This window comes from Meleagris gallopavo, chromosome 25 (genome assembly GCF_000146605.3).
Source record: "Meleagris gallopavo isolate NT-WF06-2002-E0010 breed Aviagen turkey brand Nicholas breeding stock chromosome 25, Turkey_5.1, whole genome shotgun sequence".
Classification (NCBI taxonomy): domain Eukaryota; kingdom Metazoa; phylum Chordata; class Aves; order Galliformes; family Phasianidae; genus Meleagris; species Meleagris gallopavo.
This window is the reverse complement of record NC_015035.2, coordinates 5,226,277-5,240,846: the sequence shown is the minus strand read 5'-3', so window position 1 is coordinate 5,240,846 and position 14,570 is coordinate 5,226,277. Positions and strand designations below refer to the sequence as shown.

Genomic DNA, 14,570 nt, shown 5'->3' with positions numbered 1-14,570 from the left:
TCCACATACCCTAGTATGTTTTACAAGCCTTTTTGAGCGTTTCTGACTTAAATCAGCACAAACCAGCTCCTGAATGTCCAGAGCAGACACTGCTCCAGAGGAAGCTTCTCTCATTTACCAGTCAGTGTAGGGCCTTTGCAAAACACAAGTGGGTTCATACTTTCACACGACCTTTGTTCACTTAGAGATGGATTGCCTTCATCACTTGTATCTTCATCTTCAAAAGGAACTGGTGGGCTCCAGGCAAAGAGTCAAGAATGCTTTCACACATACTTGGGAGCTGCTTTACGCAACCTCTACAGCAACTCACATTTGCTGGAAGGGATGAATGATACCAATCAGCAAAATACCCACCCTCCCTGTGATGGGGGGGTGTGACTGTACTTGTTCTGACACTGGCATGAAGTAACCAGCATTTCCGTGCATGCAGTATGGTTAATATGATTGAAAACCTGACAAATTGAGGCTAACCTAGAACCTGCAGTGGAAAAGTACATGTATCTTAGCCACTTTTCCGCAACAGAGGAAGTCATTTGAATAGTGCAGATGAGCTCACCTCCAGTCTGGGCTGTTCTTACCCTGTAAAACTTAAGACAGTCTTGTAGCCAGTGTGAAGTGGACCCTTGTACAATCCAACAAGACTCCACATTTTTGTGCTGGGAGCCCAGTTACCAGCAACACAGCTTTCGCTGTTTTTAAATCAGAAGTAATATTACTAGAGTCGAGTCCACAGAGTTAGATTTGTGCGACTGTGTGGGGAATCAGATGGGTGACAGTAACTTTATTTATACCAACAGGGAGTTAGCTCTGAAACTAAGGCGTTCAGTGCAACTAATTGAGAGATTAGCAGTCAGCAAGAGCCCATGATATTGCATACACACACCAGAAAAAAAATCCCCAAACAACTAAAACCAGCAAAGCTGCAGCCCTTCTGAATCCATACTGTTCCCTCTGAAGGCATGGAAAACACTGTCTTTCCCCATTCCACCTACCCTTTTGTCTAGCGTGCTCCCTTCCACAGGCAGCAGTGGACCTCCGCTCTTACCTTGTCCAGCAGACCGGCAGGATCCAACCCAGCAACCAGCCATGGGGGTGCCCAGCACAGGCAGTCCTGCTACAGAGGTCTTCCCAAGAGGAGCAGAGCCTGTTCCTGCCCCTACTCCTTGGGCTGGCATGCTGAGGGGACCTGTTGACTTTGCAGCCATCTGTTCCAAGTGGTGTGGGATTCTTGGTGTGCCGTTTTCTTTTTAACTCAAGCTGAAATTTGCTGTAGCAGGACTGTAGGTAGGCACAGCCCTACAGAACTGATACGGAATGAGAGAAGTCCTGCTGAAGATGGAGTCTGAAGTATGAAGATGAAGGAGTGCAGAGTGCTGAGAGAGATCTTCAGGGCAGATAAGCCTTCAGACTTACCTGAATCTCATCTCAAAGGCCCATCACAATAACAGCAATTAAGTAATCCAAAATTCACCAGGCTGACACATTTCAACATCTCAAAACCCCCTTTCCAGTTGGTGAAATGTAACCCCTTTGAGCCTTTCTTCCTCCATCAGATGGATGTGCCCAGGATGACTCAGTTTCCTCCACCTGCCCTCAGTGCAGCAGTGTGTGAGCAGCTGCTGACACAGAACCAGGAGAAAGAGCAGAGTCCGTCTTGCAGAAGGGGAGGGAGGGTTCAGGAGGAATCCAGGCACAGACCTGTGCACACGAAGAGAGCCAAGGCTGTTTAGAATGACAGAATTCTTGTGCTGTTAAAAAACATGTGGTGCAAAACCCACCTGGAGTCCTTTCTGTTCATCTGAGGTCCTCTCCCTGCTCTGGCTTCTCTCCAGCCCTTCTTGACTGAGACCTCCAGACCAGAGCCGAGTTAAAAACGGTTTGTATTCTGTCTCTGAGCCTTTATTACTATGGAATATCCAAAACAACAAAACCAACAACACGGTTACAAAAGGGGTTCACGGAGAAATGTGAAGCAGCCTGTGTTTGAAATGCTCTGTGTCACTGCACTGAGTCAAATATAAAACAATGCATATTTATACACATATAAAATATAAAACGATCGATACATTAGAAATGTATGAACAGGAGGCTACGGAGGCCTTGGTGGTATTTACAGAGAGATGGTGGTGGAGGGCGTGGAAGCAGGCAATGTCCATTTAACTGAGTTTTAAACATATCTATGAAAGTCTCTGTGACAGAGAAGCTCAGAGCCAGGCTTAGCCCTACTGGAAATGGTTGGAGCATTCTGTGGGACTGATGGGCTGGGAGAAAGCCAGAGCCCACAGCTGGATCGGCCATGGGCTGAGGCAGATGTCAAGCAGAGGCTGTCCTCATTGCTGCCCAAAGCCAGCAGCCATGTTAGTGCAGCTGCGCCTTCCCAGCTTGAACAGAAGGTCAGGCCTGTCTCCAGAAGGGAACAAAATAAAATAATAAATTCAATAGAGAGAAGTTCTGCGTTCACTTCAGTAACAGATCTTCCAGCTGTCTCTGGCCCAGCAGCGCAAGGCCCCACCCTGCAGGCAGTTTTCAAGTAGAGGCAATGAGGTGGGATATTGGGCTGAGCTTCGTTGGGTCAAATGTGCTGGTTGGTAGAGATGTCCAGTAAGTGCTGACTGCAGCTCCTTATAGCTCCTTGAGGATGACCTGGATCTTGTCCTCTGCTTCCACCATGTCCAGGAGAAAGGCCATGTGGTTGCTATAGTGCTGGATGATGTTGTTGTCCATGTTGACCAGGATCCTACAGGACAAGGAGAGCGGCCAGGTCAGACACAGTGTGTTGCAAGGCTTGAGGTGCAGCTTAATCAGGAGGCTTTGACAGCACCACATGCTCTGGGTCCCCACTTGTAATTGCACCACAGACAAAGACTCACGGCACAGGGCAGCCCTCTCCAAGCAGATTTCATGTTAAAAATGGCCCATGCTGCTCCATTACTGATCAGTTCTGTGTTACCACAGCATGGAAGAGAAACTTCTGCTTCTCCCCTCCCCACCCTGCAGCTGCCTACAAGCCTCACTTAAGCTCTGGGAACAAATAGGTCCTGTGGGGGATCAAGTCATAGTGACACCAAATGAGCTGGAAGATCACATCCAGGGAGCTTTAGGACCTTCTCATCTCATGAAATCAGAAACTGAATGAAGAAGCAGAGCTTTGGACCAATCCTCAGCTTCCCCTGGCTTCTGCTCCCGTGTTTTTATGTGGAGCACCACTCTGCTGGCTGTGCTAGTGAGAATGTAGGACTGCATAATGCAGGACCTGTCATCGGCCTTTCTTTTCTACCAGTCTCTCCCCATGCTCAAAATTGGGATCAGGGCCAGTAACAACAATGAGTTCATTTCCCAGGCAGTCACTAGTGCTTGCAAAGCCTGATTGTATATTGCTTGCTCTGCAAGAAAGACTCTGGATTTAGCTTTATGGAAATAACTTGGGAATTTATGAGCCCTTCTCTTTCCAACAGCTGGAGGGAGAACTCGCTGCCAGAGAGGGGGATAATCTAGGAGTTGTTCTTCAGTCCAGAAAACATCTCTTAAAGTAGCACCTGGCCCTACATCAAGACTGCTGCCTTCCACAAAAGATTCAGCAGCTGGTCTTCTGCTCATGCAAGCCAACATCACTCCCTTTCAGCCATGTATGTGGTCCATATTGACTAGTCAATAATAAAGAAAAAAGTTTTTCCTTGGGAACCTTTACACTCCATACAAATATAATACAAACAACCACTATCCCAAATCTTTAAAGCCCCCAAGGATCTGAGTTTTATACATTCCAGGTAGTGCAGACCTCACATGGCTTTCCTTTTTAATGTCTTGTAAAAATGCTATTTCAGCCTATGACGGTACCAAAGAGAATGGGGTTGTAGAAGTGCAGCATAAAAGCAGATGAGAGATTAGCTTACCCTCTTTTGCATTTTTTGTAGACTTTATAAATGCTTTCTTCTGGCAGCCCATATTTTTCTGAAATCTGCAAGAGAAAACACAGCAATTCTTGGTACTTGTAAAATGAAATTCCTATGATAAATGTCAAAGATAACACTGAGCCAAAGGTATTCAGCAGCAAAGGATTACCCCTCCCTTTTTACTGAAGAAAAAAAGGCTGAAGCAATGGTTTGAACAGGACAATTTGAGCATGGTTCTGTCTGGTGCTGGGCTGATGGGAGCCATGCAGCTTTCTCCCAGCTGTTTTCAGTAGCTGCATTTGTCCATCTGTGGTGAGGTAATGAGGGAGGGAAAAGATGGCAAAGAATTTTCTGAATCCTCTGACTCGTCTGTGCTGACATTTCTCAGACTCTATTTTTAAAAGTTTGTAAAAACCAACAAAGCCTGAAGTGCAGTTGTAAAACTATCCCTGGTCCAGGATATTGTTTGTTTCGTTCCTAGTAAGCCCCGGAGAGAGGTAGCTTATCAGGGATGCTGCTGACGGTCACCACAGAAATACGGCTGTGTGCTCCCCAGACACTGCACAGGGAATTTCAGCACAAGGCCAGGGCTGCCTTCACACTGCACATACGTGGCCAGCATGAGAAGGGAGCTTTACAATAGAATTTGCTGTCACAAGATGATACTTACATGATGCTTTGAATAGAGCACAGAATCACAGAACCAATGAATTGAGGGGGAACCTTAGAGGCCATCTGGTCTCATTCCCTGCAATGAACAGGGACTCCCCCAGCTCCATCAGTGTTCAGAGCCCCATCATCTTGCCATATGGTGTGTTCTTCCCCTCTGTGGCACACCACATAACAAGCATTTCTGGGTAGACTTCACCTGTACTCACAGTTTCCATTTCCATTCTCAAAAGAAAGCAGACACGAGATATAAACAGCCTTATATCCACTTTCCTATATGGCAAGTACCAGAACCCTATGATCTGTGGTTTGTCCATAGGCCACCATTTTTGGGAAACACTCACAGCCATTCTGAGGCCCTGGAGATCCGGTGTCTTCAACATGAGAGCATCAAACACTTCCTCTGATTCCCTCCGCACGTACAACAGCACTGAAATGAATAAAGCACAGCACTGAGTCAGGGCTCTTCACAGAGCAATGTGGCCTCACATGCTTCAAGATCCAGAGCTACTTTAGTTCATAGTCACATCACATTCAAGAAGAGTTCCCACTCCAAGGCTTACCTCTCTGAGGATCTTCTTCCTTGGTTTGCTTCGGAGGTACTGGGTCAAATTCATCTGTGAATGAGGCCCCACTCCGCTTTAGGGACAGCCTGAGAAAGAGGAACACGGTGTTCTCAAGAGGACAGAACAATATAGCAGTAAACAAAACAATGGCAGAAGTTTGACTTTTGACTGAAAAACTGATTATCCCAATAAACACCCAGCAATTAAATATCGGTTCTGTAATTACAGCCACAGAGTATCTCCAGATCTGCAACTTCCTGCCTAATGCATACAGGACATCAGTGAATGTCAGCAGTGGTTTTGGTACCATGTAATTAAAAAAGCATTTTCTGTCTCTATGTCCTCATTGCTCTGATGGTATCAGCAGGCACTGGATCAAGCCAGGGGGTAAATCCCTGCTTCTTCCCATACTAAGCTCATTACAAGCATGATTTCTCCTTCATTCCAGTTTCTTTTATAGCACTGAAAAGATGATGAGAACATTTCAGTGATCATCCTGTGAATTATTTTTTCTTTTGCCTCTTTTCAAATTTGGTCTCAGTAAGAGCAGCGGCCTGACACCTGGTGGAGGGGCTCACTGACAGGGAGAAAAGTAGTATCCTCTTAGTATCTTCTAAGCCAAACTTTAACACATACTTTGACACTCAAGGGCTTCAGGGAGACACCGTGCTTTTATTTTACATCTACAGATATGTACTATATATATATATATATATATATATATATATATATATATTAATGTGCCATAATATGTCCAAAGAAATAGAACAGCTGGTGGATGGAAAATACAGACTGCTGCATTCTTACCTGTTTGCAGAGTTTGGAACAGCAGGAGTAAGAGCCTTGAAACAAAAAGGAAACATCAGTCATTTAGTTTGTGGTGTTGGGAAACAACAAAGCTGGCGGGGAACACAAGGGCACATTCTTAATGTGATTCCTTCTCCCAGTCCATCCATTTTTCCTTGAGAACACAATTAAACTCTAAGGGCATCTTGGATTAAATGAAAACTGACATAAAGAACTCTCTAGCCTCCCCTCTTCTGCCTCGAAGAGACCTGAACGCTTATCTGACTACACCAAAAAGCAGCTCAAATCCCATAACCTGCTTGGGATCAAGGACCAACTGTTCCTCAGCGAGGTCTTAGGTTGCACACTACATTCTTCCAGTACCTGTTTTTGCTGTGATGCATCAGTACAGCAGCCACTACAGTACTGTCACAGGTGGCTTTTCTCCCTTCTTTTGACAAACCGACAGCCGTTTCATGAGGAAATGGTGATGAGCTCTGGAGAAGGCTGTGTCTAGGATGTCTCAGGCTCAAGGGCAGATAGAAGGGCAGAGGAGCAGTGAGAGATGTCTCCTGCACAGGGACAGATGTGGCTGTATTTTTTTTTTAACAGTTTACTTCCTGCCAATATTTCTCCCACCACTCTCATCCTCTGTGGCTCCAGATGAAGTGTGTAAACCACAGGACTATCTACAAGGAACACAGAAAAGTCATCCTGCCCATCACTGCCACATAGCATCTAGGCCACTCCTGACAGCTGCATCTACAAGTTCACCACATTTCCACAGAGGAGGTTTGGTTTTCTTTTTTTACATAACACAAGTCATGCTTGGGGGGGTCTGATCAGGTTGGAAACGATGGGAGTGATGAGAGCAACAGATTGGCTGTTCTGCAAAGGGACTTACCGTGCCACATCTCTGCTGGTTTGAAAAATGGAGGTTGGGGATGAACAGGACTGGCTGGGTTTCGAGGTCAGTCTCTGACCTCAGGAACGTGATCTCATTCCCTCTGAAGCCAGACAGCACACAGCCTTTCAGACCTACAGATGGAAAGTGCAGTTCACTTCAGTCCAGGCACTTAAGAGGTGACTACATGCAAGAGGGAATGTGCCTGCACAACATTACTCAACAGAAATATTAGAAAATGGATGGATCCCAAGAGACCCAGGTCTTCAGGGCCTGCTCACTACCATATCCTCCAGGATAGCTCTCTTCCACAATCCCACGGCAATTCAGAAGGGTTGGTTAGTATCAACAATGGGCTTTGAGAGTCTTGCCAGGAGGAGACCTGACTTACAAGTTGCGTCTGATGAAATCAGCCCCATTCAGAAATGGCAATACTCAGGGCCAGATCTCATGGAAGTTAACAGACAGGCCACCACCGATTAAGTGACAAACATCGTACTAACCATTGTTATTGGAGTCCAGGCATTTTCCTTTCCTTCTGAACTGTTTCCGTTCATCATCCCTCATTTTCCTCTCTGCTCCCTGTGGGAAACATGAGGCAAAAATCAAGGTACTGATAGCTTTAATGTAACGTTGGCAGTAGAGAGTTTACTGACAAGAACACGAAGGTAAAAATCACAGAATGGCTGAGGCTGGAGGGGACCTCAAAGCCCATCAGTTCCAAGCCGTGCCATGGGCTGGGTGCCCCTACCAACTCAGGTTGCCCAGGGCCCCATCCCACCTGGCTTTGGGCACCTCCAGGGATGGGGGCACCCACAGCTCTGGGCAGCAGTGCCAGTGCCTTGCCGCCCTAAAGGCAACCTTTATTAAAAGGTGATCATCTCAGAGACTTCCTGAAGGCCATCCAGAAAAAGAACTGAACTTTCTCATATTTGTAATTATTTTGTTGTTGTTGTTTTTTTGTTGTTTTTTTTTTTAAATCTTTTCAGAAACAAAAAATGCAGACAAAAATAGCTGTGAGAAATGTTTCAATGGAAGGATGTCTGAGGCTGGGGAAGAACCTCAGAGGAGATTCTCATCTCTTCTACTATTTAAAAACTTGTCAGAATAGGAGAATTAATTAAAAAGTACAATCCCATGCAGGCCGGAAACGGAGAAAACTTTCTTAGGGCTCTGTTCTACAAAGGTCTTGATGGTGCAGACACATCCTGGCTGCCTTGTCTTGCTCAATCAAGTGTGCTATGCCATCAGTGCTCCTCCATACTGCTTGCTGCACTGTTTGGCCTCTCACAACTTCTCTTTTTCACCTCCTGGAGTTTAATGTTTCTCTCAGCCAAGCTGGCAGAAGAGCAGTTTTGTACCTTATCACAGAATATCTTGATCTGGCAGACAGCGCGGTGCACCAGCTGGTTGGTCCCATTGCCATAGTCATAAGTGTCAATCTGGAGGTTCAGCGGGACACCTTTTACTCCCTTCTGAGAGGAGAAGTCAGTGCTCAGGCAATTCACCCCAATAAACACCTGCAAATAGGAACAGAAATGGCTACAGCTTGTTGACACTGACAACATCCTCAAACATCCATAAGAAGTTTAATGGAATAAAAGGAGCTCACGAGACAAATCTCAACGTTCCCAGCCTTGGCTGTACATGTAGGTTGTGGTTCCCCACCTGAGCACAGCTGTGGGTTGTTTCTAACTACATTCTCCCCCATCACCCACAGCAGCAAACCAGAGAAAAGTTTTACACAAGCAGCTCATAAATCCCCAGTTGTCTCCTGCTCTCTGTTAACACTTGGGTCATCCACTCCCATCAGTTTAGGAAATCATAAAATCCTTAGAGTTGAAAGGGACCTCTAAAGGCCACTTACTCCAACTTCCCTGCAGTGAACAGGGACACCACAGCTAGATCCAGTTGCCCAGGGCCTTATCCAGCCTTCCCTGACAGTCTTCAGGGATGGGGCATCAACCACATCACTAGGCAATCTGTTCCACTGCCTCACCACTCTCACTGTAGAATATCTTTTCCTTATACCTAACCTAAATATACCCTCTTTGAGCTTAAGCCTTTTTCCCCTTGTTCTGTCAGCACACATCCTCCTAAAGAGACTGTCCCCTTCTTTCAGACCAGAAGCAAACTCTGGCCGGGGAGAGTGTCGCTGATATTTCTGCTCTTTCAGCTGAACAAGTGACCTTCAGATAGCAGTGCCCCAGAGGAAGGGAGAAGGTCTAGGCTTCATCTTTCAAGAATCACAAGTCACTGTTGTTAGCTAAACAAATACTCCTCCTCTGCTGGTCTCCCTGGTCACTAGTATGGAGTCAGTTACCTCCAAGTGGGAACTTATGAAGAAAAGCTGAATGCAGGTAATCCACGTTATATCTCCAAATTATCAACTCATTTGCATGATCTGAAATTTCCACCGGACTCCCTGGGAACAGATTTGCAGCTGCTGAAGCTCACACAGCTCCCTCCGCAGGGCTTTGGCTGAGGATTTCAGCCTTGAAATCTAGCATCAGATCTACTCAATATCTACAGACAGAAAAGAAACCTCTTTTCTGTGAAGTTTAGTTGCAAGAAAAGACATAACAGGTGCCATTGAAGGCCCAGACATTGGACACCCTCACACTGTGGCTCCCAAAGCAACTCTCTGAAGTCTCACCCCTACTAGCCCCAGGCGAGCGCATGTACTGAGTTTCTGCTGAGAGTTAAATCCAGTTTTGCTGAGGTGGCCCTGAGGGCTTGCCACATACCTGACATATTTCCATTTCTGACAACTTTGCCTTGAAGACATTTGTTAACCTCTCGAGTTGTAAAAGACTAAGGTGGCCTTTGGGCTAAAAGAAGGGCTTAATGAGATTCCAAAGCAAACCAGAATTTTCCCAAGATAACAGTTTCAGGGAGACAGAATTTATGCTTTTTTTTTTTCTTCCTTTTTTCCTCAAGTCTTTCATTTTATTTTTTTTTATACGCTCCTTTCAATTTGCACTGGAAAGCAAAGCATTAACGAGACGAAGAGATGCAGAAAAGACAGCAGAGCTCTTTCTCTTTGTAGAGGAAAGATGTTGATATAAGCTTTGCAGATGTTAAGGTCAAAAGGGATCTTGTGACCTGCTTGGCTCCCTTTCACATCACACAACTCAGAAAAGGGTGGTCAGTCACTTCTGCACCAAAACTCTGCTTTGGAAGAGTTCCCTGAGCTTTGTTCCCTGAACTGCAGTTTATTTAAATAGGCTTCTCCTACATGTGAACAGAGCCCTGATCACTGCCCGCTGCAAAGGGCTTTCTTCGAGAGTTATCCATCAGCACTAAGAAAACATCTCTGAGCCACTCTCAGGTGTAGCCAGAATGTTTATTAGCTAATGGCAATGCTTAAACACACAAAGAAGCACTGTGTTCTTCCCTGCTGTCCTAGCAGACAAACACAGCCTGGGGCCACTGGAATAGCACTGTTTGGATTTGAAACTTTCTCTGTCATCCGTTTGAGAACCAGAGAGTGGACGGACATGGCTGTGCTGTTAGAGAAGCCTAGGACTTCCCATTTCCCCTCCATAAGCAGATTGTACCTTTGCTTCTTCATGGATGTTCCACACAAAGGACAGCGCGTTATAGGCCAACTCCTCAATGTTCTGAACTGTGTTGAAGTTTTCTTTACAGTCAGCTGAAACGCAATGAAGAAGCAGATTATACTCTGCCTGCAGAACTGTTCACATTCCCTGGGCTTCCCAATTCCTGAAAGTCTTCCTCTCACTGGCTGATCACTGTTTAAACCTTAGCATGCATCTGTAAAGCCAGGAATGACCCAATGTTCTAGCTGGCAACTGCTGTATGTGCAGTGATTTTATACACTGTCAATGTATGTTGGTTCTAAATTCAAACAACCGTGTGTCCTGCTCTGAGCCATGACATGTTCCAGAAAGTGCTACCCCTAACTCTACTTCTGCCCCTACCCTTTGGCCCAGCACAATGAGCTATAAACCCTGTGTGCTAGCAGTGGAGGACATGCAGCATCAAAGCCTTTCCTAACTTAGATTCCTAGATTCCAACAGGCCACAGGTCACATCTCTAAGAGCCAGAAGAGTTCAGCAGTTTCTGCTCCTCAGACCAAGGCTCTTCATCGGTGTATTTTGAGCGCCTTGTGCATATCCCAACACTTGGCAAACGACATCTTAAATCCTGGAGGATCATTCATCAGACAAACGATTTGAAGCCAGCAGACCAGCTGCTCCCCTCTGCTTCCCCCCAGGCCAGAGTTTTGAGCTGCAACAGTGTTCTTGTGTATTAGAAATGCAGTAAACTGATGATAGAAGCTGTCAACCCAACCCAGCCATCACCACAGCCATGCTCATACCAACGTCAATGACTCTCTGCTTGGCTGTGGGCTGGCGAGAATGCCAGTGCTTCCAGAACTTGAGCTGCTCTGTCGGGATCTTCTCATTGTCAAAAACAATCATCACAACACTCTGTAACACAGTGAGAATATCCCATATCAGTACACAGTGCAGGCTTGTGTTTGGTGCCCTCACTGCCCTTTCCATCTGGTGCATCCATGCACGGGGCAAGGGCTGCTTAACATCATCGTTAATGTTACACTGCTGGGGAAACTAAAGGCAGACAGGGAAGGGATTTGACCATGATTCTGCAGACATGCAACCACAGAGCCTGAAGCAGAACCAAGGTGCCCTGTATGTCCCCTACTTGCGCTATGTGTTTCCACTGACACCAAGCCATCCTGCACTGGGGAGTTGTTAGCAGTGCTGCAGTAAGTATTAGGCTGTGACATTCTAGAAGGTCTCTCGAGACATTTTCAGTTTCAGGAATCCTGTAAGCTTTGAGTTGTCCAAAGTCTAGCTCCTAGATACAGCTCAGGGTTGGAGGACTACGTTTCTTTGGTGGAAGCTCGAGGTCAGCCATAGCCTTGGGGGTGACTGAGACCTGGTCACACACACCAGAAGCAAGACAGAGCACTTCCCTCCAGCTCTGGTCTTCCTACCAGGCCGCGCAGCCAACCAGCAGCTGGGGAGGCATTTTGTGCATCCCAAACTCAACTGCAAAAGGTTTCAGCTGGCATGTTACATGAAGGCTGTTGCTGTGCATCAGAGGATTAGCCTACTATGAGTGAATCCATTCCATTCATTGCTTTAAGTCAACAAGAGCCACAAAGCCATTACTCTTTATGTTCAGCTGCTTTCCCAGGCCAGTACAATTGCAGGGTGTCTGACTATAGCACGTGTCAGCAAAATTGTCAGCTTGTCTCTTACCTTCACTTTATTTGAGGACAAGTGTAAACATTTGCTGTCTCCAGCTGTCCGCAGTGTGATGGGGTAGAACTGTCCTTTGTTGAGGTAGGCCATGGGAGAGTCCCCAGATTTTATATGAATGGCTTTGGGTGACCCCAAAGTATATTCAAAGTCACTTGTATTGAACAAAGAAAGAATGATGAATAAGTACACGCTGCTGTTTCACTTCAAAAGCAAAACAAGGCATGCCTCCATCCTTACAGGTGACAGACACTGCACACACAGAAGTCTCTGCCCTATTCCCATCTGACATCGAATCCTAGAGTCCTTAGAGTTGGAAGGGACCTTTAAAGGTCAGCTAGTCCAACTCTTTTGCCATGAGCATTCCCCTACAGCTGTGGCCAAGCACCTTGAAGCACAGCACACACTGATCCTCCCAACACCCTGAGGAACAACACTTTTCCAATAGCCACATTTTACCATTTGTTATTTTTCATGGCTTCAAAAAAGACAAATAACATACATTGCTTTGACCCATCTTTTTGTGTGGATGGCTACAGAAACAGCACACAATCAAAAGCCTGAACCCAAACAAACCAAAACAGGCACCGCAGAGGAGACTTTCAAAGCATCCTAAACTCAGATTCCTGTCTCCAAGTCGTCTCCTGTCACACCCATAAATGGATAACCCAGGAGGACTGTGTCCTAATGGGTCCTGTAGAAACAGGAGAAATTGCAGGATGGGGATATCTCCAATTCCTGTTTAGCCACCTGCTCTTTTTCCTGCCCCACCTTCCTGTGATGCTGTCTCTGAAGACAGACTTGGCAGCTTCTCTTCTCTAGAGCCAGGAGAGCCTTCAGTGTGGGGACAGACAGCAAGCAGAAAGCCTCTGATTCATAAATGCGAGCTGCTGTCTGTGGTAAAACCCCCACAGCTGATAGCTGAGTCAGAGTCAGGTAACTCAGGAGGCAAATGAAAGGTGGGAGGTGGGATAATGCCTACTTGGAGGTTTGGTGCAATATCAAGAGCAGGAAAACTCTCTCTGAGGGAAGGATGGGAAACAGTGAAATCTCCCATGTTTTAGGAATGAGAGGCAATAACTTTACAGCAAAACCCTTCCAACACTAATCTTTACTTCAAACACCAAGCACTAAAATTCATAACTTCTCTGCATCTAAAAAATCAGATAAGAGCAACTTGCTTCTGAGATACAACCTCTCTGCAAAAGATCTTGGAGTTTGCTGTGGCTGCTGCCAAGGCCAGTGCTGGGGCGGGGAGAGGGCTGCAGCCATTCCGTCGGAAAGGTACACAGCCAAGAGCACTGGAAACATAGTGTGTGGACTGACAGTTACCTCTTAACACCACCTGTAGGATAACTCTCGGAGCAGGGTGGCTCTGGCTGGGCCTTGAGGATATCGCTGAAGAGAAGTGACTATGGAAAAGTAGAAATGAAACAGTCACATTTAGAATCTTTCACCGCTTTGTCTGTTCACCTTCTCCCACTCATTACAACAGAGGCCTAATTTCAAAGCCTTCTAAAACGAATGTAATATCCCCAATAATTCAGTGGAAATGCCACCAAGCTTTTAATGCACAAGCAAAGCTCCCCCTGACTCCAGCATGAGGAAATCCCATATTATAGACATTCTTGTGTGGTACCCCAGCACTGCCAGCGTGCAACCCACTGCAGCCTCTGACCTCCTGAGGATCCTCTTTGAAAGTGCTGTCTGGCTGCCACCTCTGCTGTGGTGTGGCCACGGGGTTGGTCTCGAAGAGGGAGTTCAACGAGCTATTGTCGTACAAGTCGCCTGAAGGGAGCATGTAGTTGTTTGGGGTGGCATCCAGTTTGCTGGTTCCTGGTGGAAGCATGACCGGCTTGTGAGGTGTAGGGATGCCTTCAAGACTTAAGCCATTCTTCTTCTGTGGTTCACAATATTCTTGGGTCATGGAAGTGTTTTCAGACAAGAGCTTCATGAGATGGACTGAGCCATCAAAGGACGTGATATCTGAGTCATACTCCATTCCGTGGCACTGCCTGGTGGAGAAAGGGGTCCATCTCAAAGTAGAGAAGAGGGTGGACCACCCCAGCAAATTGTTACAGCAAAGTGCAAATGTCCTGGTACACAGCTGAGGAGCAAGCTGCACAGTCTAGCTGCTGACCCAGCTACGTACATCTGCTTGGTATGGGAATCTGACAGGGCCAAGGGTGATCTCCACTCACTCACACACCTCACAGTGTGAGCCAGAGGTGCTCTGCAGGTAAGAGCTGATCACACAGAATCAGAGAATATGCTTTAGGCTTGGTTGGGAGCTGCGGGTCCAGGGCCAATATCCACCATTTCTTGTTATGGGCTATTAAATGTTCAAAGCAGCGGGGAAGATGAAAAAGAACTGCTCTATGGACAAAAATGCATTCCAATCCCACCCAACAAACCATCCTTCAGTGCAGCTTCCAAGAACTTGTCCCCTCTGCTGGAAGAAGCAGTTTGTTAACCCTGTCATCATGCTCAGGAAAAA

At 46.3% G+C, this 14,570-nt stretch overlaps 1 protein-coding gene across 1 annotated transcript in view; it reads right to left on the bottom strand.

The window, feature by feature from the left end:
- Positions 1–1,811: 1,811 nt before the first annotated feature.
- Positions 1,812–14,570, bottom strand: part of GRHL3 (grainyhead like transcription factor 3) — a 13,336-nt gene continuing 577 nt past the window's right edge. Inside the window, exons 2-14 of the mRNA XM_019622747.2 lie at positions 13,752–14,192; positions 13,406–13,485; positions 12,074–12,227; positions 11,164–11,275; positions 10,379–10,473; positions 8,180–8,338; positions 7,322–7,400; positions 6,819–6,952; positions 5,936–5,970; positions 5,126–5,214; positions 4,907–4,992; positions 3,894–3,958; positions 1,812–2,737 (exon numbers count right to left, since the gene is read on the bottom strand). Coding sequence (XP_019478292.1) covers positions 2,623–2,737; positions 3,894–3,958; positions 4,907–4,992; positions 5,126–5,214; positions 5,936–5,970; positions 6,819–6,952; positions 7,322–7,400; positions 8,180–8,338; positions 10,379–10,473; positions 11,164–11,275; positions 12,074–12,227; positions 13,406–13,485; positions 13,752–14,192 — 1,644 coding nt within the window. The 3' untranslated portion in view covers positions 1,812–2,622. The remainder of the gene's footprint in view (positions 2,738–3,893; positions 3,959–4,906; positions 4,993–5,125; positions 5,215–5,935; positions 5,971–6,818; positions 6,953–7,321; positions 7,401–8,179; positions 8,339–10,378; positions 10,474–11,163; positions 11,276–12,073; positions 12,228–13,405; positions 13,486–13,751; positions 14,193–14,570) is intronic.